Here is a 26,130-nt window from a genome sequence, read left to right as displayed (position 1 = left end):
TTTTTGCTCCCCTTTGCAGGCACACACAATGTTACTAGCTCGCCAGAGTATTATTCACTCTCGCTCGCTTTTGCGATCATTCTCTACAACCCCAATTCGTCAGACAAAAGTCGCTGTCCTGGGTGCCGGGGGTACGTGCCAGATTTATTTCGGGGTTTAATTGACCATCGTTATCTCACCTTGGCTTTTTTCTCCTGCTGTTTGACGTAGGTGGTATTGGGCAGCCGCTGTCTCTACTTCTTAAGGCGGACCCTCTCGTCTCAGCGTTGAGTCTGTACGATATCCGCGGTGCTCCCGGTGTGGCTGCCGATGTCAGTCACATTGACACCCAAAGCGATGTCCAGGGCTTCGCCCAGGATCAGGTCGCTCAGGCCCTCGATGGGTCTAAGATCATTCTCATCCCTGCCGGTGTCCCCCGGAAGCCTGGTATGACCCGCGATGACCTATTCAACACCAATGCTTCAATCGTTCGGGACCTCGCCAAGTCTATTTCTGAGCATTCTCCCGACGCCCACGTCCTCGTTATTTCCAGTAAGCGTGGGATTTATATATGAGGGACAGGCGAAATTACAGTTTTCTCCAGATCCTGTGAATTCGACTGTTCCAATCGTTTCAGAGGTCTTCAAAAAGGCGGGTAATTACCAGTCCAACAGGCTCTATGGTATCACGACCCTAGATGTTGTCCGTGCCTCGCGCTTCCTTTCTAGTGTCAGGGGTACGGATCCAGTGGAGACACCTGTTACTGTCGTCGGTGGACATTCTGGGGTTACAATTGTTCCACTCCTTTCTCAGTCTCCCGTGGGCAAAGCCCTTAGCCAGGATTCCGAAGACTGGTCTAGCCTCGTGCATCGAATTCAATTTGGCGGTGATGAAGTTGTTAAGGCTAAGGATGGGGCCGGTAGCGCCACGCTCTCCATGGCTTATGGTGTGTCTTGATGAATTTTGAAATTGGTTAACGCTTTCTCATGAGCGATCCATACGCCTTTTCAATTACAACCACTGGTCGGCGATCCTCCAGCGGCGGCCAAGTTCACTCATGCGCTCCTTAGGGCCCTCAATGGCGAGAAAGGTGTCATCACCCCAACCTTCACCGAATCTCCTTTGTTCAAAGACCAGGGTGTCAGCTTCTTCTCTAGCAACGTCGAGCTGGGTGTAAGTGAAATCACTCGCACCACTAGATTGCTCTAAAATCTTCTCTATCTTCATAACTAGCCCGAAGGCATCACCAAAATTCACCCACTGGGTTCCATCTCGCCTGCGGAGCAGAAACTCATCGAGAATGCACTCCCAGAACTCAAGAAGAACATTGAGAAGGGTTTGAAGTTCGCTGACAACTCCCCATGAGGCATGGGGCGGGCATGATGTTGGATACTTGGAATTTCAATACTTTGCGCAAAGCAACCCAAAATGAGCATCACTGCTTTTTTGCATCGGAAGGGACAATTTTCATTTGATCCTCGACTTGAGATAAATCCATGTGGCATAAAAGCGAACAAAGTAAGGGAGAGGGGCTACGCGATTAACTACACATTGCCAGTACAATAAGTTCTGTCATGATCAGCAAGGGAGCGAACGAGAATCGCGATGATGTCACAGAAACACACGAGGTCCGAAATCCGTTACACTATTTCTGCAACGACTAAAGGGTCAAGTCGTCATTTTCCAGATCCACTGAACGTAGATAGCTTCATCACAGATCTGCCTCAATGGAACAGTCTCGTCCCAAAACGGCCGATCATACCACGGCCTTGCTAAACGCCCTGGACTTCTTCGACCGAGGTTTGGACAGCAGGCCAAGTCTCGCCGAGCCCTGCGTTGGGACTGTCGTTCGACCCACTGCTTCCAGTCCGCATGGGCATCTCTGGAGTCCTCTCCCAGAGAACAAGGGCATCACCCGCGTAAAGGCCCACGTAAACCGACGCAAGATCAGGACACGTTCGGTGCCAGGACCGGATGCACTTGAGAGTTGGCACCGGCCACTGAGGATGAACCCGGGTAAGGTGACGCGCATCAAACTCCACTTTGAGACTCTCAAGGTAGGGGAGGGGAGTGAAGTAGGGCGCCCAGAGGGACCACTCGAGCACGTCCTATTTTCATGCGAAAAGTAAAATGAAAAAAGCGCTCACATCAGTATGAATAGGTTCAGGGGTGGCGAGAAAGTAGGAAGAAAAATGATACGATAGTCCGACTTACCGAGTCCACGCGTGCAGGGGCCAACACACGCACATAAAGCGTCATCAAACTCGGCAACCATCTCAGGCTATCCAACATTTCAAATGAAAACTCGTCCAGGGTCGCAATTGCAAGATCATCCATGGGACACGTTGACTGGCTAAACGCGCGCGTTAGGGCGTCCCAGTTTCTGACTCGCTCTCCTCGAGTGAGTCTGATATCAACAGAACGCACGGGTCGCCCAGGAACCAGCATCTGCGCGGTCAACGGGGGGACGCTGAGCTCACACAGGTTGGGAAGGAACGTTTCGTCCGAAAAGAGCGAAAGCGGATATGATTGTGGGTTGATCAAAGGGTATGAGGATCGGAGGATTTTCCGGCCAAAGGAAATGGGGTAGCGACATTTGCGGTGGGAAAATGAAGGATTGGTGAATTCAACAGTTCGCCAATGAGGAAGCTCGACAAGACGTAGTTGTGGCTGAGAATGCAAGAATAAGAGCGCTTCCTCGTCCACCTCCACAGTACTTGTGAGTGCTTCCAGTTGAAACGGTACACCTCTGAATACACGGGAGGGAGCACCGCTCCAGAGCAAGACGAGATCTTTGAGCTCCGGGAGGATCCGAAGAACGATTCCAATCGCTATCGACCATATCTCGTGTTCATAATCACAGGCGTCGTAGTTGAAGTCAAATTGTATTCGTAAATGATGGATGTGCCGGAGAACGTTTCTTGATACTCCTCTGAAGACAAAGTTCAAAACCGACTTCGGCGTTCTTAAGATGAGGTAGTCTGGAAACCGCTTGGTATGACCGTCACGGAAGTACATCGTTGTAAGAGAGTGAGAGGGGAGCAAATGGGTGGTCCAGAAGAAAGAATGAAGGACGAGGAGAGAAGCCGTAATAAGTCGTAAAGAGTCCAAGCCTTTTTTAGTTGGGCGAAGTTAGCTGTTGCCGGTAATAGCGAGCGAGTCACGATTATCAGAAAGGGGTTCCAGAACCAAGCCGAACGTACGATATTCGTAAGCCACTAACCGTGGAAGGGGGGGCCGGGTCTAGATGTGTATTCTTTAAACGTAAATATGAAGACACCAGGTCTTGAGGAGGAAACCACCAGGATTACTGGGTATGCCTTGAAGCAGCCATGCGAGGTTTATATAGTCTCATGATCGTCACACTTGAACAAAAATATAATTCCTGCGGAAAATTGCCAGTCAATCAAGTAGGAATTTGAGCGGGTTGCCTTTGTTGTCAGATTCACTGCCATCCCGGCCTCGAGGACAAAAGCACTTGATTTCAGATTCACGCGCGCGAGTTTCTGATGTCGTTGTTGACGCCGTTGTAATCCCACGCCGTGATGCTGCTTGGTCAGCAAATAAAGTACAACACGGGGCAACAGTTGAGCTGCGCGCGGGCCCGTCGTGGTTGGTTGTTCAAATGTCCAAGTGCCTCGGAGAAGTCAACGGGCTAATGTGAAGGCATCACGCGTAAGGCTCTTGGCGCCCGCGCGCCGGAGCAGCGGGAGATGAAGACGAGTAACATAAGCTCCCAACAACGCGCGGACAAATTATTATGTTGTTCGATTGCGACAAGGGAATCAATTGTGTGTAACCAATAGAGAAAAGGTTCGTTTTGGATGCGCCGTTGGCACAGCCAGATATATGAATTCCAGGATACTCATTGTCTCAATGGGACATCAGAGTGTGTGTTGTCCGATTTTTTGGCGTTCAGGAGCAGTTTGAGCTCTCCTTCTACTCCACCGGGCTTACTGTTGAGAACCTGGACATTTCCACTCTGCTATTGGGAATCACAAGCCTCTTCGGAGTCGCTGGCGGCCTTTGGTTTTGAAGTCTCTACCTCTGGCAACACGCATTTTGGCGATAGCGGCAAGCATGCCGGTAAGGGTTCATTCTTGGCCAGAGAGCTCCTGTTAACAGTTCGGGCGAAGTTGCTTGCTTGGGTATGCCCTTATCAGTTTCAAATTACCCCACAAGTGCACGAGCGAAGGCCAACCTCGATATGGTTTAATCACAACAAACTGGAGACCGGCATACTTCTTATGGCAATACGAGCATTTGAGACAGAAGCCTTCGTCTTCGTGGTGGTTCATTGCGGCTATCTCACATATCTCCTATTGTGATGGCTCAGTGGGTTGCCGGGGCAGAACGACCCCGACACGGCCTTTTCTTTTATGGATCCCCCTGTAGCTTTCGCGGGAAAAAGAGACATATGTTGTGCTTTTCAGTATTAAACGCACCTCTGCGCTGCTTCCCAGCGCCCGACATAACGCCCCCCGTCGATGCTACGCCTTTTGGGTCAGTGCAATGCCTATAGAACTAGGCTATAGAGTCCTGCCTAGCGCCCTGCTTCCCGCTCTTCGCTGAAGGTATTTAGCCTCAAACCACGCTCAATAGTTCCCCAGGTGAATGTAATTTATGCGTCGTACCCCGCACCTCCAATGCGCGAATCACTTCCAACGTACCACAAGGGCAGCTGATTTCCTTCACCAAATATGCTTTCTCTATTATTTTTGTGGATAGGGGGGGATTTGGCTCTCGTCTAGTTCCCCAAGTCTTATTTCGCTCGTCATTGACTGCCTAGAATACCTGTAACCCTGTCCCCTGCGCCTTTCCGCTACTCTACAGGCGTCAAGAAATAACTGCTACATGAAAATACTGTGCCTTGCCTCGAACCCATCTCCGCTGATATCCCTTTGAATACTTATTCTGCGTTACGGCCCTTCTGTCTCATCCCCCAGTCCATTTTTATTTCTTTGACCGCCTTGCACGGTGGCGTCCTGGGCGTCCATCTTGTCCCGCCGTACATACTCAAAGGGAGAGGTGACATTGGTTGCCTTACTATGCTGATATTTCCTCAACGCTCAAATATTGAGTCACAATTCGGCCGGGCGGCCATGCTAAAATATCAGGGTTCCCTCCAATTCAACCTTCCCATATTCCTACGATGCTCACTCATGATTGAAGCGCCTTTCTCGTCCTTGTGAATGATCATTGTTGGATATGCCCAGTATACTGTCAATCCATGCCGCGATTTCCCGTCCATGCAGTGAGATGAGTTTTGTAAGTGAAATGAATTGTCGAAGCGTAAAAACGCCATTTTTATGTAGCGCTGCTACCCATTGTCTCAATCTGTCATCAGAGCCCATGTCGGCCGATTTTCGGCGTTCAGCAGACTTAGGAGCAAATTGAGTTTCTCTTCCACCCTACCAAGCTTATCCTCGAGAGCTTGGACACGTTCATCTTGCTGTAGATCGTGGTCTCCTCCTAAGGCGCCGACAACGGTTGGTGTGGGTGTTTCGACCCCCGGCAACGTGTATTTTAGCAGGAGCAGCAAATGTGCGGGTAAGGGATCGTTCTCGTAACGTGCAGAGAGCTCTTGTTCACACTTGGGGCAAAGATGTTTACCTGGGTGTCACGTCAGCCTCTGGTTGCCTCATGAATACACGGGCAGGATCGCACCTCGATAGCGGCTCACCAAAATAAACCGGACACCAGTATAGCCCTTGTGACAATGTGAACATTTGTAGCCCAGTTCCCTGATGCATCGTGGGCTGAGGCCTTCGCCTTTATGGTCATTGACAGCGTGCTCCAGCTTAACCTTCATCGCGGCGAATTCCCATGTTTTCTGTCGTGCCAGCTCGAGGGGTGACTCTCTGATCGAACTACTCGTGGATTGGAAGTGGACACCAGCGAGATCCTCATCGCTCGATTCTAGATCAGCGTCCCCATCGCTCCATTGCGCTAGCGGACACGGTGTCGATGTCAGCATTTGACCATGTAGAGGCATCTAGTAGGTCGAAACGCTCACCATCCGAATCTGACTCATCACTATCCTGCTTGCAATGGACGAGCCGTTCATACATCCGAGTAATATCTTCTAGCTCGGTGTTACTTATTTGAACAACGGGTCGGGAAATCTGAAGCAGCGGATGGGAGGATAAGTGCGGTTTCCCAATGGCATCTTGAATCCCAGAAGGGGTCGTCCGTTCGCATTCTTCGCAGAAGCTAACAGCTGTTGAAGTAATGTCATCGTTAAGGTGATTTTTCCGAGCGGATGTTATTGGACTCACATGTGCATAAAATGCATTGGTAGGCTTTACCGATGACAGGGATTTTTCCACAGTTGCAACAAACCAGATTACTGGATTGAGTGAGAAGTGAGTAGGGCGATTCTTGGCGGGTTTTACTTACAGATGAGCACGAGTTAGTCGGTACTTTAACTGTTGGATGGCGAGAAGACTGGTGAGCTCGCTGTTGGGAAGATTGTATGCACACCTACTCTGGCAAGTGACTGATAATAAGCCCAATCGGCATCCGACAAATTGTCAGACAAATCTTTTAACCGCTCCTCTTCTTCTGGAGTTAGGGATATACCAACATGCCAAATTGCTCTCGTCTCCGCACATTGCAGTTGCTTCGCAACGAGAGATACATATTCATTTCGCACATCGCGGCGGTTTCTGTAAAATTCCCATCTAAGTCTTTGACGCTTTTCTCGGATCCGTTGGACAATAGTGCGGCCAAGAGCGCGAAAGCGCTCTAGACTTTTCATGTATGATATTGACATCGCAGCAATTAGATCATTCTTTCGAAGAAGGAGACGTTCGGCTCGTTGTTGAAGATAAATAGCCATCGCGTTCTCCCCTGAAATTCAAGACGACGCATGATTGAGGTTCGACCAGGGGGATACTAACGGAAGGCTTACTTGAAACGTTGGTCTTGTGATACATTCGGATAAGGTACCCGCAATCCTTCAAGTCCTTTTCAATGTGTCGCACAACGTCTTGCGTTCGGCTAATATTAGTGACGCCGCAATCGGTAACAAGCTCAAGATTATCCATGTGCCGAAGTTGTAGGAGGGTATGCAGCACGTCCGCCATTTGCGCAATGAGGGCCCGAGGAATATCGGTTTTCAGCCATCTCTCATACTCGGCATCAGCTATTGACCTGAGCATGCTGACAGACGCTGTGCAAGTAGTTTGTCATAAGAGGATTGGGAGAGGGTACTAGCGTACGTCCCGACTCACGTTTCACAAATTTGAAGCGTTCATCAGCTGTCAGAAGCTCCAGCTGAGATATCACTTGTCTGACGTAGGCCTCTCCGCTGATGCTAGCCCTACGAATGAGAACGGGCGATCCTGGAGCGAGTGGAGGCATGGTTTCATCCTGGACTTGTTCAATCTCTGGCTCGGGCTCTTCCTCGTAACCTGAAGTATCTAAATGCCAAGGGCCAAACCGCAAGTCTTTGACATCAATACTCGACTTTTCCAAGATTGCGGCCACGCCTTCAACGGCGTCATCGTTCACGATTCCCCCGAGATTGTCGGGAACATTCTTCTGATATAAAAACTCGTACTGCACCAAACGCAAGTCAGAATCTGGCGTATAGAAGGCGTGGACTGGCTTACGATACCACCCGCGTATCTCGCGATGAAATGAGCTGCATCCATGCCATGTCCCTTCTGTGATTCTATTTCCACCAAATGTTGAGCAAGCATCCATAAATGGAGGGTACGGAATTATTCCTACCTTCTAAATCGCTGAGGCGAACGTGGATAGCATCGAAGATGCAACTAAGGGTTGTAGAAGCCTCCGTAAATTCACGATCATCTAGGATGACAGTCTTGGCAAGTTTCATCATACTCGCATGGCGAAGAAGAACTAGATAAAGAATCGCGAACAAATCCTGCCGGCACAAGTAAATTGAGAGGCTCAGATATATTGCCTCCAAATACTTACTTTCTCGATCCTACCTGGCTCCTTAATCAACTCCAAAGACTCCACATCGTCGAGGTCGAAGTAAAGCCTCTGCAGTGCAGGAACCAATCTTTCCCTCTTCTCCTCGATCCGAGCCTTGATCAGATCATCTAGAGGAGTGTTGGTGAAGTCCCGGTTCTTGAACATTGTGCACTTGACAAGTCTGTTCAGCTCGAGGACCCAGCGGCCATGAAAGTAACCCTGGATGATGCGGGAGTTCGCTACGTGTGCAGTGTTCGCAAGCCCACGCATCTGACTCAACAGTGCGTGAATCAGTTGAGCATAAATGGATGTCTCAACGCGCCATCCTTGTAGTAGAGGCTCAGCGTGAGACAAAAAAACCACAAATGAGGTGGGAACGATCCTACCGCGTGCCCAGTATGCTAACCACTGTAGCAAACTCCAACCCTTCGGAATCGAATTTGTGAAGTCATTAACCTTGCTGACCCGCACATAACCCGAACTATCATCATCAAAGGCTTCCATGATTGAGGTCACGTATCGGGGATTCAAAAATTGAAGGCACCACTTGTCAGCGAGATCTGAAGCACCATCCAAACAAGTTGTCCCCGTCGACGCATCAACAGAGGTTTCAGCATCGCCTCCAGTTAAATCAATTTGGTTAGCCATCGAGAAATTCCCCCCAACACCGATGATTGATGCCCCTAAAGTGTGAGCGAACATGTCCAGAAAGTAATCATGCAGAGTCATGACGAATGTCCGTGCTTTGACATTCGCATGCCAGCCCTTGTGTGCAAGAGTGAGACGCACGACAAATAAAAGTTCATGATTTTGACGGACCATTTCCTTCCATATGTGTCGAATAATAGGATGCACAATGCGCTCATAGGCACCACCCGTGATTGTACGCAAAATCTGAGTGGTGGAGTGCTGAACCTTATCCAATTGATTGGAGATTGCCTCCATCTGAGCGTCGAGCTTCTTTGAGAAATATCCCGCATTCTGGGCCAGAATGGCATCAAGTGGCAGACGCAGCTCGTGCATTTCTCGTGCGCTGAGAACACTGACACCACCAAGCATCTCTCGACCTGCGACATTTGCAGTTTGAGCAGTCATTTCGTCCTTTGTCATCCCCACCTGGATCATGGTCGCCATCGATGTAAGTAATCCGTCATTCCCAAGGACTTTCTTCCGTCCTCCGAAATCATTCATCGCTTGTTCATACCGAATGTGCCATTCAGATTTGTGAGAGACTACGTCGATGAGCTTCTTAAGCATTGCATTGGTGTCCGTCACTTCTGCTCGGATAGCATCGATGTTGACGGTATTGTGGATTTGAAGAGCGAAGATGATATCGGATTTGCGGTTCTTCGCCAAATGCGTGTGGTTTAGTTAATGATGGTGAGGATGCGGGCGTACAACTTACCACGAGGCTGCTTGCCTTGGCACTAAATTTGGTAGCGTATGAACCGCTGAAGAAGAATTTGCTCGTCAAACTGTGCTTGTGGTACGTGTCGATTAGATTTCCACAATCTTGAATATCTTTCTTGATATCTTCCATCAGAGCCTGGATGCGTCCTTGGACGCTCTGTCCCTTAGCATCCTCAAGTTCAGGATCCTGAACGAAATGAAGTTGCAACAAAGCGGAAAGCATATCCGCCATTTGCAAGATGAGGGCCCGTGTTCGCCTGCTATTCTCTCGACGTTGAGTTTCCAGCTTTACAACTGCTGAAAGGAGAAGTATTGCGGCTGGTGATAAAAGTGACTTCAGCGGAGGTCCCAAACTATGTGACAACAATCTCACGTCCTATAAATGGAAAGGGTGAAGACTTGGCGAGCTCGTCGAGTCCATTAACTACTCTGTCGACAGTGCCTAACCATCCATCAATAATCTTGCCCGTCGTTGAACCGCCAGTAAACAGCTGAATAGTGGCGTGAATCGTATCGCTGTTTTTGCTATAAAATGATTTCGCTTTCTCGAAAGGATCAGTGATAAGATGGATTGTATCATCTACGAAATTCTCCATGATTACCAAACATGTCCGTACAGGCATGATCTGTTTCATACCAAGTTTGTCCGCCCTTTGGTCTGCAGAGGTTGCGACCGCATTCGCGTCAAGATCCGTAATGGCTTTCTGAGGCGAGGCCATTGAGGGTAACCAAAGCCCAAAAGTGAGGAGTACAGTGACAGATGAGAGGTGGGAAAATGGCTCAGGCTACTGGGGGCTAATATAGCAAGGAGTCCCCTGCAATCTCTGTTAACCGTCTTTACCGGTCAACAGCTTAAATGCACGATAACTAGCTAAAAAATGCGGGTTGAAGCAGGAGAAACAAACGAGAGATACGAGTCATATATGAAAGACCAACTGAAATGAATGAGATTAGTGAAACGTCCGTTATGTCCATTCGGAGTTACCGCAACAGTCTCTTTGTCATTATTCAGGCGCAAATGGTTCGCAGCCTGTATTGGTCACCCATAGCACAATGAAGTCATTCAGATCATAGAATCCACGCCCATCCACATGGAATACTTTGAAGGTCGCATCAGGAGGGCTTCCGAACCACGGTGAAATCCTTCCGCAGATAAGCTTTTCGTGAAAATGTTTCCACGGACAATTGACCTTGCTGCAAGAACTTCATAAGGCTTTTTCGCTGAATCGGCGCAGCATCTAGACTACGCGGGGTTAGTCATCATGGTTGAAGCGGGTCAATTGTTCAAAACCCCAAGCAAGTTGATCGCACATGTTCTCCCAGGCTCTGAAGCGTAGCAAAACTCCGAATGCAAACTAAAATCCGGGGTGTGGGGTTTCGGCGACCCATTACCTAGTTCTAGGCAGGATCCCGGCAGATCCCAGCCTTTACTAAAGTAGAACCCAGTTCGCACCAAAAACTCATGAACACAGTTGTTATAAAGATGATAGACGCTGTAAACAGTGGCGAAAAAGTCTCATGATCGACATGGAAGATAGTCCCAGAGAAGTGGCTCTATTCCTGTGTCGAGTGCCATCAGTGTTCCGGAAGTACAACGCAGGTCTCGTGTAACGCAAGGCCGAACGCATCGTCGGAATATCGAACCGCCTTGATTTAAAGTCGGATGGATGAAAGCCAGCAAGTCGAAACTATATCTGGCCTATGGGGAAACCACGTAAGTAATACTTGCGGGACTGCCGTTTACGTAATGTGAGAATTGCCAGTTGCGGTAACGTGCGCAGTCCCGAAGCGCCAACCCCCCGCAAGCTCTCTATCCATAGAGGCTGATATCCTGCCTATGCAAGCTCACGTTTGATTCCAATGGACTTCTCATGAACCTCTGCTGCAAGGTTCGAAAACATACGTGATGATTTGAAACTTGAAGATGGTGACTCGATCCGAGTCGAGTGTCAATCTACGACATGCGATTCATGGCGTGGTCTTCCTCACGCTCTTACATAATTGCTGGACTTGTTATCAATTTGGTTTCCTTGCACTTTATTGAACCATGCAACAGTCGCGAGCATCACCGATTGGTCATCGAGGTCCCGGCTAAGGTGCTTGAGGTTCTAGCTGACGCATCTCGAATTCAACATATGCAATTCTGTTTCCTTGGAAGTTGCCTTGGGCATTTAACCAGTACCTCGCGGTCGCCGTGCGATATTATCTATGTAAGCGATAAACGCCGACATGTGTTACTTACTTCCCCTTCCTGTCAGCGATCAAAATTCGCAAATGAACGAGAGTCGGCTGCATCTTCCCGACTCTGCTAAATGGCTTCAACAGGTTTCTCCGAAAATTGCCCATTCCAATGTCCACACAAGAAATTCCACTTGCGGCCCGGTCACACTGGGTGCCTCTGCACTACCGTACAGCATCTGACATATGCAGTCCTACTTGTCGATTTTACAACATCGTACCCCCACATTCCTCTCCCCCGACAGTGTCCGCGCTCAAAGTGATTGTGACGCCGTGCGACGCACTCAGGCTGAGTGCCTCAAACACTGAATATTCCCCTTTCCAGTGTTTATTTTGTCGATAGTCAAGGATTTGCTCCCAAATCCCGTCTTGCTCGTCATCCACCGTCTGGATACCTGTCATCCAGTCCTCGTGGGTCAACTTTTTCTCGGTCTCCGATTCATTCTTGGAAGCTCCCCGTGACTTTCCGGTTCAGGCACCTGGTTTTTTTTTCTCCTTCTTATTCAGACTGTATTGGGTGTCGATCTTGCGTTGTTCTGTGCGCCCAAAAGGCAGAAAGTCCCTACTTGAGCCCCGCCATCCCTGTCATTCATGGTTGCAGTGCCGTCCCACGTCTCGTGAATGATCATCGTTAGATGTTCCAAGTGTTAATTCACACCCCGACGTCCTGTCCATACAGAGCGCAGATGACCATTAAAAAGGAATTACAAAGGATTATAAGAACTAAATGTATCGTATAACGAAAGCGTAACTGTTCAATTAGGCATCAAAGCGCGTGTCGGCCGATTTTGGCCATTCAGCAGACCCAGGAGTAGATTGAGTCTTTCTTCAACTTTCTGAAGTTGATCTTCGATATTTTGGGCACGTTCATCTCGTGGCTGTAAACTTTGTATGTCTTCCAAGGCCCCACCCTTTAGTATTGGTGTTTCAACCACCGGCAACGTGCATTTTAGCAGCAGCAGTAAATATGCCGGCAAAGGTTCGTTCTCGTGACGGGCAGAGAGCTCTCGTTCACAGTCGGGGCAAAGATATTTGCCTGGATATGTCATATCAGTTTCGAATTACCCCATAACCCATTGGGAAAGGTCGTACCTCGATACTGTTTGATCATAACAAATCGGACACCAGTATAGAGCTCATGGCAATGCGAACATTTATAGAAGCCTTCATCTTCGAGGTCGCTAATGTGTTCATCTTTAGTCGCGGCGTCTTCCCATATCATCTGCCGTGTTAACTCGGCGGGCGATTCTACTACCGAACTGCTGGCCACAGATAGAGAGTGGAGGCGACCCTGAGGCAGCTTCTCTATAGCCGAGAATGACCATGCGGAACGACTATCAAGATCCTCATTGTGTGATTCCGGATCGTTTTCCTCGTCACTCCATTGAACTGGGCCGACGCGGTATCGATGTCAGCATTTAGTCATGTCGAAGCACCTAAGACCAACACGCTCACCATCGGAATCCGATCCATCACTATCCTGTGCGCCATTGGCCAGTCGTTCGTACATCCGAACGATGCCTTCCAGCTCAGTCTTGGTAATTTGAACGACGGGCCGGGAGATCTGGAGCAGTGGATGGGAAGATAGATGCATTTTCCCAGTGGCATCTGAGATTCCAGAAGGGCTCTTCTGCTCGCATTTTTCGCACAAAACAACGGCTGATAGGCAATGCCATTATTAGGGGAATATTGTAGGGTGGATACTATCGGACTCACATGTGCATGAAAGGCATTGGTAGGCTTTACCAACGATTAATACCTTTGGGCAATTGTAACAAATCAGATTACTGGGTGTAGACTGAGTGAGTGGTTGATGAAGTAATTTTTGGTGGTTTGCACTTACAGATGAGCACGAGTTAGTCGGTACTTGAGCTGTTATGTGAGCGGAAGACGTGTGAACCCATTGTTGGAAAGACTGTATGGTGCACTTACCTTGGCAAGTGACTGGTAATAAGCCCAATCGGCTTCAGACAAATCATCAGACAGATCCCTTAACCGCTCTTCTTCTTCTGCAGTCATGGATACAGCAACATGCCGAATGGCTCTCGTCTCCGCGCATTGCAGTTGTTTCGCAACGAGCGACACATATCCATTTCGTGTGTCTCGACGGTCTCTGTAGAACTCCCATTTGAGTCTTTGACGCATCTCTTTGACCTGTCGGACTACTGTATAGCCAAGAGCACGAAAGCGCGCTATGCCTTGGATGTCTGATCTTGACATCGCGTCAATCAGATCATTTTTTCGACGAAGGAGGCCTTCGGCTCGTTGGCGGAAGTAAAGAGTTATCGGTTCCTCCCCTGAGATTCGAGTCGACGCATGATTGAGGTTCAGCCGAGGAGCGCACAAACGGAATGCTTACTTGAGACGTTGATCTTGTGATACATTCGGATGAGATGCTTGCAATCCCTCAAATCCTTTTCGATACGTCGCACAAGGTCTTGCACGCGGCACATGGTAGTGACGGCGGTATCAGTAACAAGCTCGAGATTTTCCATGTGTCGGAGATGCAAGAGGGTATCTAGCATGTCCGCCATCTGCGCAATGAGAGTACGAGGAACATCGCTCTTCAGCCATCTATCAAACTCGGCATTAGCTATTGACTTGAGCATGTTGACAGACGCTGCGCAAGTGGCTCGTTAGCAAAGGAAAATCGAGAAAGAACGTATTCACACGCCTCCACTCACGTTTCACAAATTTGAACTGTTCGTGAGTCGCCAAATGCTCCAGTCTTGAAACCACTTGTCTGACGTAAGCCTCCACATTGACACTGGCTCCAGGAACCAGAACCGGTGCTTCCAGTAAGACTGGAGACGTAATGTCATCGCGATCAGGTTCGGCCTCAGGCTCTGGCACCTTCTCATAACCTGAAGTATCTAAATGCCATTCGCCGAACTGCAAATCTTTGACATCAATATTGGACTTTTCAAATATTGCGGCCGCGGCTTCGACAGCGTCGTCATTGACGATTCCCCCGAGATTGTCGGGAACATTCCCCTGATACAGGAATTCGTACTGCATCAAAAGCAAATTAGAGTGCGGCATAAACATAGCGTGGACTGGCTTACAACACCACCTGCATATCTTGCGATGAAAGGAGCTGGGTCGACGCCACGTCCCTTCAAAGCCTCTATTGTCATCAATATCATGTAAGCTTCTCGGTAGAAGGTGGGGAGCGGGATCATTCCTACCGTCCAAATTGCTGAGGCGATCGTCGATAGCAGAGAAGATGCAATTCAGGGTCTTGGAAGCTTCCGTAAATTCACGATCGTCGAGAATGACAGTCTTGCCAAGTTTGATCATACTCGCGTGGCGAAGAAGAACTAGATAAAGAATCGCGAACAAGTCCTGCCGGCACAAGTAAGTTGAGAGGATCAGATACATAATTGATAAACGCTTACTTTCTCGATTCTACCTGGCTCCTTGATCAACCCCAGAGACTCCGCATCGTCAATGTTGAAATAAAGCCTTTGTAGTGCAGGCATCAATCTTTTCCTCCGCTCCTCCATCTGAACCAGGACCAGATCGTCTAGCGGAGTGCTGGTGACATTCCAGGTACTGTACATCGCGCGCTTAAGAAGTCTATCCAGCTTGGGGACCCAGTGACCATGAAAGTAGACATGGATGATGCGAGAGTTCATCAAGTGTACGGTGTTGGTTAATTCATACATCTGATTCAGCAGTGCGTGCATCAATTGGGCGTAAATGGATGCCTCAACGCGCCAACCTTGTAACAAAGCCTCGGAGTAAGACGGAAACGCCAAAAATAGAGTAGGAGTTCTAAGATCATACCGTGTGCCCAGTACGCTAACCATTGCAGCAAACTCCAACCTTTTGGAATCGAAGCTGTGAAGTCATTGACCTCGCTGATCCGCACAAAACCCGAACTGTCATCGTCAAAGGCTTCCATGATCGACGACAGATATCGTAGATTCAAGAATTGAAGGCACCACTTGTTAGCAGGATCCGGAGTATAATCCAAACAATCCGCCTCTTCCGACGGGTCAGAGGGTTTTGCATCATCCTCACCACCCACTGCAACTTCCCCACCAGCGCCGCCAGTTGGTACTGCTGAAGAACTAGAGAACATGTCTTGATAGTAATCATGTAGAGTCATGACGAAGATCCGTGCTTTGACGTTCGTATGCCAGCCCTGATAGGATAGAGTTACATCCATGACAAACAGGGGCGCAAAGTTTCAACGCACCATTTCCTTCCATATCCGTCGAACGACGGGGTTTACAATGCGCTGGTAGGAAGCACCGCCGATTGAATGCAGAATCTGAGTGGTTGACTGCCGAACTTTGTCCAACTGGTTGGCAATCACGTCCACCTGAACACCGAGCTTCTTTGAGAAGTATTTCGCATTTTGGGCCAGGATGGTGTCTAAAGGTAGTCGCAGCTCGTGCCTTTCTTGTGCGCTGAGAACACCTTCATCACGAGACAACGACGCACCCGCACCCAACGGTCCTTGGAGTGCGGCGGTCACTGACTGAACAGTCTTCTCGTCCCCCTTTGCTCCCACCTGGATCATGGTCGCCATTGAGGTAAGTAATTCGTCATTCCCAAGGACTTTCTTTCGTCCTCCCAGATCGTTCACCGCTTGCTCGCATCGAATGTGTCGTTCAGATTTGTGAGAGACCACAGCAATGAGCTCCTTGAGCATTACGTTGGTATCCGTCACTTCTGCTCGGATAGCGTCTATGTTAACGGTGTTGTGGATTTGAAGAGCGAAAATGATATCAGATTTGCGGTTCTTCAAGGGGTGTTGATTCAGTGAATGTTGGCGGGTGCAGCACGAATACATACCACAAGGAGGCTTGCTTTAGCGTTAAATTGAGCAGCGTATGAGCCGCTGAAGAAGAATTTGCTCGTCAAACTATGGTTGTGGTACGTATGGATAAGATTCCCGCAATCCTGAATATCCTTCTTGATGTCTTCCATGAGAACCTGGATGCGTCCTTGGACACTCTGCCCGTCCGCATCCTTGAGTTCAGGATCCTTGACGAAATGTAGTTGCAACAAGGCGGAAAGCATATCGGCTATTTGCAAGAGGAGCGCTCGTGCTCGCTTGCTGTTCTCGCGACGCTGAGATTCCAATTTCACCAGGGCCGTGAAGACAAGTATCGCGGCTGGTTATGAAAAAAGAAAATTCAGCAAACATTCTAAATGATGTAACGATGACCTCACGTCCTACGAATGGAAAGGGTTGAGACTTAGCGAGCTCATCGAGACCATTGACCACTCTGTCGATAGTGCCCAACCAGCCATCTACAAGCTTCCCCGCCGCTGAATCACCAGTAAATAGCTGAACAGTGGCATGAATGACATCGCTGTTGTCGGTATAAAACGATTTGGCCTTTTCAAAAGGATTAATTATAGAATGGATTGTGTCGTCTATAAAATCCTCCAAGGTGAGTATCAAACATATCGGCGTACGACGGTCTTCTTCTTACCAAGCTTGTCGGCCCTTTCATCTGCGGTAGTTTCGATTATATTCGGGTCAAGATTTGTAAGTTCAGTAGGGTCCTCGGGTGAGACCATCATCAGGTACGGTCAGAGGCAACGAATGAGATGGGAAGGACAACGACAACAAGAGAGAGGGTGGAAAAGAGCCAATATATGGAGGCGTCCCAAGATTGTGGGGTCTTTTTGTCATACACACCCAAGAGATGGTCAAACGTTCAAACACGGCTATGCTTCGCCGAGATCAGATTACACACAGCCTGAATTGGGCGATCACAGAATTTTCGACACATGAACAAAGGGATTAAATGGATCAATTTGGGCGCTTAGACGCGCTTGTTTGTGGCTTTGTTCCGAGCGGATGAGACCATTTATACATCATGGGCTCGAATTGGACGAGTCATCTAAGCAGTTGAATTTTCTGCTACTCCGTAGCCCCGATGCGGAGGACCTGACTCTCCGGGGTCCTCTCGTTGCTGGGATGCAGCGCCCAATCCCAAACCCCGAAGAAGAAAGAATAGCGGGCATCATCAGTCAACGTGACCAAGTGAGCCGAATCAATTTTGAACCCGTTTCCCGGATCGTCCTGTCGGCAACCAGGTGACTCGATGATTATACATATTGCCAAAGCGACGACGTCCCGATGGATCTCGGCGTGGGGCTTTATTTTTGATGCCCCCTGTTTGTTGTGATGTGAGTCACATGCACTAAGCGCGGTAAAACCCGTCCTCGGCCCAGCATGTTATGTAATCCCAGTTGGCCGAACGCCCATCGGCTCCACAACCTTTTGATCCGAACCACCCCCTGATTCGCACAATGAGGTGCCACACCTCAGTCACTCTTCCCCCAAGGACCAAGGTACCCGCTAATATCACCTTCGCGCGTGTGCCTCCATGACTCTCAAATACCATTTCACACATTATTGACCCCCCGATGTCATCTGGTCCTGAACTAGTGGACTTTCCACCCTTTCCTCTGGTCAAAAAATCCTCGACGGCATCAAGAAACAACCGACCCATTAAGACCCAGTATCTCCTTTCTGATCCATTCTTGGTGATGTCCTCTACCCTCCGTCGTCGCTCTATCTTATGAGCTATCTTTGCCAATTGTGCTGCGTCAGACTGTCCGAAGCCTATGGAGCTTTTGGTTCACACCCTTGGTTTCTCCATTTTTTAATGCTTTGATCTCTGGTGGGCGCCAGGTCTCGAAGACCCTCCTTCTCTCACTGGATGGTGCGCATTATGTTCAACATCACCCCTCATTTCCTGTTCACATCGGGAACAGATGACCTTTACATGTCGAAATGAATTATGCGAGTCTACTCGTGTATGATAAATTAAAAAATAGCTTCTCATTGTCTCCCTTAAAGTGTCAGAGCCTGTGTCCGCCGATGTTGAACATTCAGCAGACCTGGGAATAAATCAAGCTTCTCTTCAACTCTATCGAACTTGTCCTGGGACTGGGCCTCTTCGGGGGCTGTGGCTGACGCTTGTTATCGGGATTTCCACCTCCGGCAACATGCACTCTAGCAAACATGCTGGTAAGGGTTCGTTCTCGTGACGGGCAGAAAGCAGCCGATCTGAGCGGTTGACTGCTGAACCTTGTCCAATTGACTAGTAATCAGCCCCATCCGAGTGTTAAGCTTCTTTGAGAAGTATTCTGCACCTTGCTCTAGAATGGTAGACGTAGCTCGTGCCCTTCTCGTGCGCTTAAGACCACCGTCAGCATGAGGTAATGACGCATCCATTGCGCCTCGACGAGTGATGGCCGCAATCTAAGCAGTCACCTCGTCCTTGGTTGTGTCCACTTGCATCATAGTCGCTATCGATGCCGGTCTTTCATTGCTTGCTCATACCGAATGTACCGTTCCGATTTGCGAGAGACTATATGAATGAGCTCCTTAGGGATTGTGTTGGTGCTCGTTACTTCTGCTCGGATGGCATCGATGGTAACGGTATTGTGAATTTGAAGAGCAAAAACAATATCGAGTTTGCGATTCTTTACCAAGCTTTTGATCAAGCCAGTACCACTCCAACCATTCTCGGAAGTCAATGAGTATATCACAGCTGGGAGAGGAGGCGCTAATTTAGGCAGGTGACCAGCCTCTCTTTAGCGCTAGTTATCATACTAGCAGTGGATGAGCGCGGGTCTGATATTGGGTTGGGCAGAAGTCGGCAGAACAACAGGGATGACGTGAGCGCAAAAAGAAACGTAAGGAAACGTAAGTAAATAAAAAGGGCGAGATGATGACAAGTTTTTAGCGTCGAAAAAAGCGTAATATTGCCACGGGTGTATGACTTGTGCGGAAGTAACGCAATAATAACTGATGAGCCCGCCTGAAGCGGCAATACCCGCCACTCACAAGCCAACGGTGGCCATGAGAAGTCATCCAACCAAAAGCTTAAGGGTAAAGATGTTCATTTCCAACATAGAACCAACCGGGTACATCGCGAGCACCCAATAAACGTAAGTACAAGCAAACATAGATGTCAATCTGGAGCCGTCTTTGCACGCAGGGACCACAGGCCCACAAACACCCGTATACAACCCCACCGACACAATTAAATGCCACAACACTCAGAAACAATGAGTTAGCATACATGCACGCTCGTCGCAAGTGCACACAGAGACCACAGGCCCCCGACCCGATCTGAATATAGAACCCCTCTGAGAAAACAAAGCCGAATTCAATGCGACAATTCACATCAATAATCAATGGCGCATTGTTGACCCATCTTCACAGCTAGAGAAGCCGTTGATTCACAGTCGAGGTGTAGATGATTTACCAAATGTCTCAATACTCTTAACGGAGACAATCCATCGGGGGGACTGAGCACAATAACTCCATCTTTGATGGTCAGATGTGGGAAGCGTGCAACACTAGGTGCGAAGTTCCGGTGTGGATGTTTCAATAATGCCAAAATCGCTTACGGTATGTTCAAACACGATCCTGCGCAAATGTTCACATGGTGAGTAACCACAAGTCAGAGTGTTAAGTAAGCCATGAAACCAACGGAGCGCAAGCAGTTGAAACCGAGAGAGACGTCCAAGTGATCGTGAACCGATTGGGGAATTGTTGGTGGATGTTATTGAAACCTAGCAAAATCCCACGAAAGAGGGGGATTGATTAGGGTCGATAGTATAAAGAGCGATGCACATGGAGTACAAGGGGGTGTGTGAGGTATGAGAAGACAGGAGGCAAAAAGAGCGCAGCAAAACAGATCGCGCGAAGGAATTTGAGAGTGGTGGGCAACACACGCATCTAGACAGCCGGAATAACAATCAGCACGCAGAACATGGTGTAAGAGCAAAGTCCGTTGATTGTTGATCGTTAATGAGAAGTCATACAGGCCGTGAGCTATCGTTTCTTTGGTTAGATGGTAATTGGAAACCCCGTTAGTAGAGGGATGAGTGCAGTCGCCGCTCGCTGTCGCGGTGGGAGGGGGGAGGATCGAGGGGGCCAGGTTGTAGAGCATGTGAGGTGTCCAGTGTTCAGCTGACAGTAAGCGTGATGAGCTAATATCGTGTGTCAGAAAGCTGAGGTAAAACAGGGGTATAACCAATATATTTGTGCACGGCCATTCAGTCTACGCTTCCAAGACCCGCTACAGAGTAGCGGGAATTTGCTTCCAGACAGTAAGCTTCGTGATCTCTCGCGTCAATTACTGGGACTCCAAAATCAATCTGAACACATTTTGCGATATCGAGATAGGCAGCACTCGCTGCCTCTATATAGTACTCGTGTGCGAGCGCTATTCTCCGAAAGTCTTTCGCAACCTTAAATACCGAACTTGCAAATCAAAGGGTTAGGTTACCAATATGAGCGACACCGATAGCGACAATGACATGGACTGGGAGGAAGTTGTCCCTTCTCAAATTGCTGCCCAAACAATTGTCATTCATCCACCCGAAGAAAGCGCATCGCTCCAGATTACTATCCAAGCCCCGCTGTCTGGCGGAAAACAAGCCCAGACTCACGCTAAACGAGAGAAAACCAAGGCTGAATCCCTTAATCGCTTCATTCGATTGCAGGCACATCGCTTACATACAATCGCACTTCTTACCAACGCCACCATCCGAAATTGGTGGGCAAACGATGAACTGCTTCATGTATGCTCTTGTGGATGAATATTATAAAGATAACACTCATGCAAATAATTAGGCGCGACTTATGTCTTTGACCCCTTTATCTCTGCAAACACCCTTCGCGATAATTACTCCCCGAAATCAACCTGATCGCCAGCTTCGGGGTCGCCAGTTCGAAGCTGCATTGACTCGACTTGTTGGTTGGTGGTCTACTCGCTTCCTCGTTAATCACGAACTCGGGATCAGACATCAGTCCTTCGATGAAACTGCTGCGAAGGCGTCTCGTGATGCAAAAGGCAAGGGCAAAGCAAAAGCACAGGATGACTCAGAGGATGAGTTGTACGGTGAAGATCGCATCCGAAGCGCAAAAAGCCTCATGAAACATGCACTTATGATGAAAGGCTCCCGCGACAGTAGCGCGCAGCTCTTCACTGCGCTGTGTCGTGCTCTTGGACTGCCTGCCCGGCTGGTGGTTAGCTTGCAATCCGTTCTATGGCGAACGGACAAACGGAAGCCTTCGGAAAAGGAGTCCCTTCATGCGAACAGATTGCGCCAACAGGCTCGTAAGAAGGAAAAGGATGCACAAATCGAGGCAGCACAGGCTTCTATGGTTGCCTCATCAGCACGAGACATTGGAAGCTCCTCAGGGCAACAGGCTTCTCCGTCCCCCATGAGCAAGGAGATTGAGATAAGTGACGCAGATATGGAAGGGGCTCTTACATCTTTGAATGTTGATGGTAAAAATAAGGGAAAGGGCAGAGACATGTTTCCTGGTGAAGGGAATACGTTTGCAGGAGCTACATCTCACACGGAATCGAGCAATCAGACACCAACACCACTATCGAAACCGCCAATTCGCCTTCGGAAGAGCCGTCCGACTGGGCGCAGGCTTGGTGGTTTACCAAAACAACGTACGTTTACTCACTTGTGTGTGCAATTTTCGCCCTCACGGCTATTCCATCATTCTTAGGCAATATATCACGGGAAGAATCATCGCCAGTGTTCTGGACAGAAGTATATTCAAGACCTGACGGCAGATGGTTACCAGTGGATCCCATACATAACCATGTTGACAAGAGAAAACGCTTTGAACCTTTGTCTAATGACAAATTTAATCATATGTTATACGTTGTTGCGATAGAAGAAGGTAACAAGTCCGTTTCACGATCCTTTTTCCCATTCCTTCTGACTTCGCTAGCTAGACGGTTACATTCGTGATGTTACCCAGCGCTACGCGAAGAATTTTGGAACAAAAATCGTTAAGGAAAGGCGGACTGGGATGGGGAAGAAGGACTGGTGGGACAGTGTTCTTTCATTCCTGACCCGACCTTACAGACTGGTAAGTTTTCCAACCACCCAAACGACAATGTCCCAAATGTTAAAATTCAGCAACGCGATGATGCGGAAGACGAGGAGTTCGAACATATGCAAGAGCTGGAAGGAATGCCTAGTTCAATAAGTGGTTTCAAGGATCATCCCTTGTGAGTATTGGGCTCTTCCGCAAGTAGGTATTCATCGGCGATTTTTGCGTCCAGGTATGTTCTGGGGCGACACCTGCATCAAGACGAAGTCATTTACCCTCTTACGCAAATCGGAACGTTTCGAGGCGAATCTGTGTATTCCCGTGCAAATGTCACTTCTGTAAAGACGGCAGAGAACTGGATGCGCTCTGGCAGGGTGATAAAGGATGGGGAGCAGCCGCTCAAGATGTCCAAGATCAGGGCAGTGACACTTCACAAACAGAGGGCTATCGAGGTGGCAGCGGAGGCACAAGGCATGGACGGGACCCAATTACAGCAAGGAATGTATGCCCGTTGGCAGACCAAACTCTACCTTCCTCCGCCCATAATTGAGGTGGGTGCGCATTGATTGTTGCCGCCAACATTTTTTTGACATCTCACTCAGGGAAAAGTTCCGAAAAATGATTTTGGCAATATCGATCTATATGTTCCTTCCATGTTACCAGAGGGGGGCGTGCACATTCCATGTAATATCTGCATGCTATCTCTTCTTGCTGCGTACTCTGAGTGTTGTGATCCATCACAGACAAAGGGACCGCGAAGATTGCGAAGCAATTAGGAATCGACTACGCGGAAGCCGTGGTAAGTCTCGAGGTCACCTGAACAGGGCCCAAAGATCATTGACCTCCCCTCCAGACTGGTTTCGAATTCAAGAATCGTCGTGCCTTCCCGGTTCTCGACGGAGTGGTGATTCCGGAGGATCGCGAAAGCGAGCTTCTCGAAGTATGATATTCGCATTCATGGACTCATTCCTGTTTGACACATTTCGATAGGTTTACTGGAAGTCGGCACAAGCTGCCAGTGAAAGGGAGAAGCAGAAGAAGCTCGAGAAAGTCATCAAGCATTGGACGAGGCTCGTGCAAGGATTGCGAATTCGACAAAGATTACAGGACAAATACTACCAGACCGACACACACGAAGCAGCCGAGTCAAAGACAGAAAACGTATCTATCGATTCTTTTAACTCTAATGTTCGTTGACGAGCCCCTGGCTTAGGTCCCTGTATCCGACGTTGCTCATGACCATCATGAACATAACAAGGGGAGTCTCGCACGTGAACTCGACGAAAACATCACCCCGTACACGCTCCCACGGGACTGGCATGAGACGAGTGAGAAGCAACCTCCTGGACAGAGTCAGGATCATTCCAGTCCCAGTGTCCCACCAAAGCTGGACAGAGCTGCAATGACCAATGTTATTCAACAACCAGTTTGTGCCGAGGACAGAGCCGAGACCTCCGTGTCTCAAGTTGCTGAAGGAACCACTTCGGCAGCCCTCAAGGGCGCTCTCCTGGTCACGCCTAAAAGCATGAACTCCTTTGCGGCAGCCTCGATCGCGGAATTTGCGAGAAAACCTGCTGAGGATAGTAAAGCTTCACAGATGATGGGTCGGGATACCGGTAATGCACCGCCAGCCGGTTCCACTCGACGGCGCCAACGGCAGCGTGTTGACTACAATGCGGACGAGTCGGGAGATGAAGATAACGATTCTGTTCTCCGAAGAAAGACGAGATCGGAGGCGGTTCCACCTTCTAATCGAGTGCTTCGTTCTAGGAATCTCAGGAGTTCTGCCAAGTGATTCGCTGTGCCCAATATATAAGAGCCGCTCGCAATTTAATAAGCTTGAGCCCGCTAATGTGTCCGAACGAGCGCTGGGCATGAACAAATAATGAGGCTGATGGAGCCGGCAAGTTCCATCAGAGAGAGAAAATTGAATGTGGACCAAGGCTCGAGAAATCTCTCCAGGAGACGTGGTTATCTTATGGTTGGTCAGTGAAGCAAACCCAATTGAGTGCTGAGGAGATAGTAATGAATCCCTGAAGACCAGAGACAGCTTGGAGCCGCTAGTCATCACTCCTGGAAAGGTATATAACGGACGTTTTGGCGTTTATCGTCACGATGATCTTGTGGGGGTGCCTTACGGCTCTAAAGTCATTTCGAAGAATGGAAGAGGTTTTGTACATATATTGAGACCCACTCCTGAACTCTGGACACTTGCTCTGCCTCATCGAACCCAAATACTCTACCTCGCGGATATTGCTTTTATAACAGCATGGCTAGACTTGAAGCCAGGGAGCATTGTCATCGAAGCTGGTTCGTGAAGTTGATTTTCTTTGGCGCCACTGAGCTAACTGCTTAGCGAAGGGACGGGATCTGGCTCTTTCTCGCACTCCGCCTGCCGAACCATTCAGCCGAATGGGCACCTCCATTCTTTTGAGTATCACGAGGAACGGTCAAAGAAAGCAAGGTAGGTTCGGGATTTACAACGCGGAAAAAATGTTGTTTCTCATGACCTGACCTCTGTTGATAGAGCTGAGTTTCAGGAGCATGGAATGGCTGATCTCGTTACTCTGAAACATCGAAATGTGTGCAAAGAGGGGTTTGGCCTTGAAGACGCTGCAGACGCAGGTGAGGCTACTGCATGAAGGCTTCTCGAAAGACCAGCTCAACAAGTAACAAGTGTTTCTGGATTTACCCGCCCCCTGGGATGCCATCAGACACGCAAAAACTGCAATGAAGGTGACAATCCTTGCATCATGTCTAGGCCTTCATTGATTGCCATTGCCTAACAGAGACGTCAAATAGGCAGGATATGTTGCTTCAGTCCCTGTGTCGAACAAGTTCTTCGCACTGTTTCAGCCTTGAACGATGCTGGTTTCACGGGCATGTGCCGTTTCCCTCTCCTCGCCCGGGATTCACAACTTACATGATTGTTGCAGAAATAACAATGTATGAGACTCTGATGCGTCCACAGGAAGTAGTACCCATAACGCTTCCACCAATTGGACAAGTAATCCAACGACTGAGGAACGCGGAGGTCGAAGGGGAGGCCCGTCGGTTGAGACAAATTGCGAAAGCGAATGAAAAAAATAAGAAGCGAAAACTTGGAGACAATGGATACGACGATGCTGGAATGGCAACGGCGTCGGCGGGTGGGAATCCTTGTAAAAAGCCTAAAACAGATGATGAAGCTGGGACTTCTGAGGGCGGCGAGGATGGTGAGATTGTGCACCCTGTGTCAGTCCGGCAGGATGTTGGCGATGGTTCCAGAACGCCTGTCGGTGGTAAACCGCCGCCTCTCCCAGAGAGTTCGTTCCATGTGACACGGCCATTTACCGAGGTGCGGGGCCACACATCGTATCTGACGTTTGCAGTGCTCTTGCCACATGACTTTGTCAAATGGGAGAGTGGTTCCGCCATCCAGAACGCTGGCACAAGTAACGGTCTCCCCGGTGATACATCGCAATCAGCAATAGATTCACAAGGAATGGGAGACGATCCATCATGGGATGCCGCTGCATTGAGCTTGACAGTTGAGGTGTGAAATCGACTAAATTATTTAGAATGCTTTTAGCTGACAATCCATTCCCAAGCAACTTGAGGCAATGTTGGCCCCCAAGGATAAATAATAATCACTGTTGTACATTCTACCACACTGGATCTGTGCACGCCATACAAAGGCCTCTTAACATCATCAGGCCATTGAG

General features: G+C 48.9%; 7 protein-coding genes across 7 annotated transcripts; 4 read left to right on the top strand and 3 right to left on the bottom strand.

The window, feature by feature from the left end:
- Positions 1–10: 10 nt before the first annotated feature.
- Positions 11–1,344, top strand: EI90DRAFT_2966611 (malate dehydrogenase; the record flags this gene model as incomplete). The annotated part of the gene is made up of 5 exons (XM_039055576.1): positions 11–131; positions 211–531; positions 584–925; positions 1,019–1,152; positions 1,213–1,344. The coding sequence occupies exons 1-5, from the start codon at positions 29–31 to the stop codon at positions 1,342–1,344; spliced, it is 1,032 nt and encodes a 343-aa protein (XP_038922100.1). The 5' UTR covers positions 11–28.
- Positions 1,345–1,949: 605 nt separating this feature from the next.
- On the bottom strand, positions 1,950–3,471 carry EI90DRAFT_2104510 (uncharacterized protein). Its single transcript, XM_039052592.1, has one exon. It carries the CDS (start codon positions 2,995–2,997, stop codon positions 2,143–2,145), a length of 855 nt encoding a protein of 284 aa, XP_038922099.1. The 5' UTR covers positions 2,998–3,471; the 3' UTR covers positions 1,950–2,142.
- Positions 3,472–5,311: 1,840 nt separating this feature from the next.
- On the bottom strand, positions 5,312–10,055 carry EI90DRAFT_3117280 (uncharacterized protein; the record flags this gene model as incomplete). The annotated part of the gene is made up of 13 exons (XM_039062973.1): positions 5,312–5,592; positions 5,647–5,928; positions 5,996–6,199; positions 6,258–6,328; positions 6,379–6,407; positions 6,467–6,831; positions 6,893–7,153; positions 7,215–7,542; positions 7,596–7,657; positions 7,717–7,873; positions 7,927–9,273; positions 9,332–9,654; positions 9,710–10,055. 13 exons carry the CDS (start codon positions 10,053–10,055, stop codon positions 5,312–5,314), a joined length of 4,056 nt encoding a protein of 1,351 aa, XP_038922098.1.
- Positions 10,056–11,183: 1,128 nt separating this feature from the next.
- EI90DRAFT_3036696 (uncharacterized protein) lies at positions 11,184–11,679 on the top strand. Its single transcript, XM_039058719.1, has one exon. It carries the CDS (start codon positions 11,298–11,300, stop codon positions 11,646–11,648), a length of 351 nt encoding a protein of 116 aa, XP_038922097.1. The 5' UTR covers positions 11,184–11,297; the 3' UTR covers positions 11,649–11,679.
- Positions 11,680–12,199: 520 nt separating this feature from the next.
- On the bottom strand, positions 12,200–17,188 carry EI90DRAFT_3036693 (uncharacterized protein). The gene is made up of 16 exons (XM_039058718.1): positions 17,028–17,188; positions 16,762–16,968; positions 16,381–16,703; positions 15,779–16,327; positions 15,364–15,724; positions 14,973–15,298; positions 14,763–14,919; positions 14,640–14,701; positions 14,259–14,586; positions 13,934–14,194; positions 13,507–13,871; positions 13,418–13,446; positions 13,291–13,361; positions 13,030–13,233; positions 12,667–12,963; positions 12,200–12,610 (listed from the first exon to the last, which is right to left on the bottom strand). Exons 1-16 carry the CDS (start codon positions 17,116–17,118, stop codon positions 12,330–12,332), a joined length of 3,912 nt encoding a protein of 1,303 aa, XP_038922096.1. The 5' UTR covers positions 17,119–17,188; the 3' UTR covers positions 12,200–12,329.
- A 3,668-nt stretch (positions 17,189–20,856) lies between these two features.
- On the top strand, positions 20,857–24,221 carry EI90DRAFT_3012505 (uncharacterized protein; the record flags this gene model as incomplete). Its single annotated transcript, XM_039056569.1, has 11 exons — positions 20,857–21,147; positions 21,200–22,034; positions 22,094–22,270; positions 22,326–22,429; positions 22,459–22,604; positions 22,659–22,977; positions 23,029–23,110; positions 23,170–23,225; positions 23,280–23,366; positions 23,417–23,614; positions 23,640–24,221. 11 exons carry the CDS (start codon positions 20,857–20,859, stop codon positions 24,219–24,221), a joined length of 2,877 nt encoding a protein of 958 aa, XP_038922095.1.
- Positions 24,222–24,357: 136 nt separating this feature from the next.
- EI90DRAFT_3143955 (tRNA methyltransferase complex GCD14 subunit-domain-containing protein) lies at positions 24,358–25,967 on the top strand (the record flags this gene model as incomplete). Its single annotated transcript, XM_039065073.1, has 7 exons — positions 24,358–24,411; positions 24,466–24,736; positions 24,788–24,890; positions 24,954–25,051; positions 25,104–25,162; positions 25,216–25,315; positions 25,363–25,967. The coding sequence occupies 7 exons, from the start codon at positions 24,358–24,360 to the stop codon at positions 25,965–25,967; spliced, it is 1,290 nt and encodes a 429-aa protein (XP_038922094.1).
- Between the last annotated feature and the right edge of the window lie 163 nt (positions 25,968–26,130).

The sequence above is a fragment of the Cantharellus anzutake genome, assembly GCF_015039405.1.
Source record: "Cantharellus anzutake strain C23 chromosome Unknown EI90scaffold_5, whole genome shotgun sequence".
Taxonomy (NCBI): Eukaryota; Fungi; Basidiomycota; class Agaricomycetes; order Cantharellales; family Hydnaceae; genus Cantharellus; species Cantharellus anzutake.
The sequence above is the reverse complement of the archived record's forward strand: the minus strand, read 5'-3'. Positions and strand labels throughout refer to the sequence as shown.

Coding starts and splice junctions, on each gene's coding strand:
- EI90DRAFT_2104510 (XM_039052592.1), bottom strand. CDS start 2,997: ATGTACTTCCGTGACGGTCATACCAAGCGGTTTCCAGACTACCTCATC.
- EI90DRAFT_3036696 (XM_039058719.1), top strand. CDS start 11,298: ATGCGATTCATGGCGTGGTCTTCCTCACGCTCTTACATAATTGCTGGA.
- EI90DRAFT_3036693 (XM_039058718.1), bottom strand. CDS start 17,118: ATGATGGTCTCACCCGAGGACCCTACTGAACTTACAAATCTTGACCCG. Junction 16,969..17,027: donor TGAAAGGGCCGACAAGCTTG/GTAAGAAGAAGA, acceptor AGGATTTTATAG/ACGACACAATCCATTCTATA. Junction 14,702..14,762: donor TCGCCTCAGCAATTTGGACG/GTAGGAATGATC, acceptor TGATGACAATAG/AGGCTTTGAAGGGACGTGGC.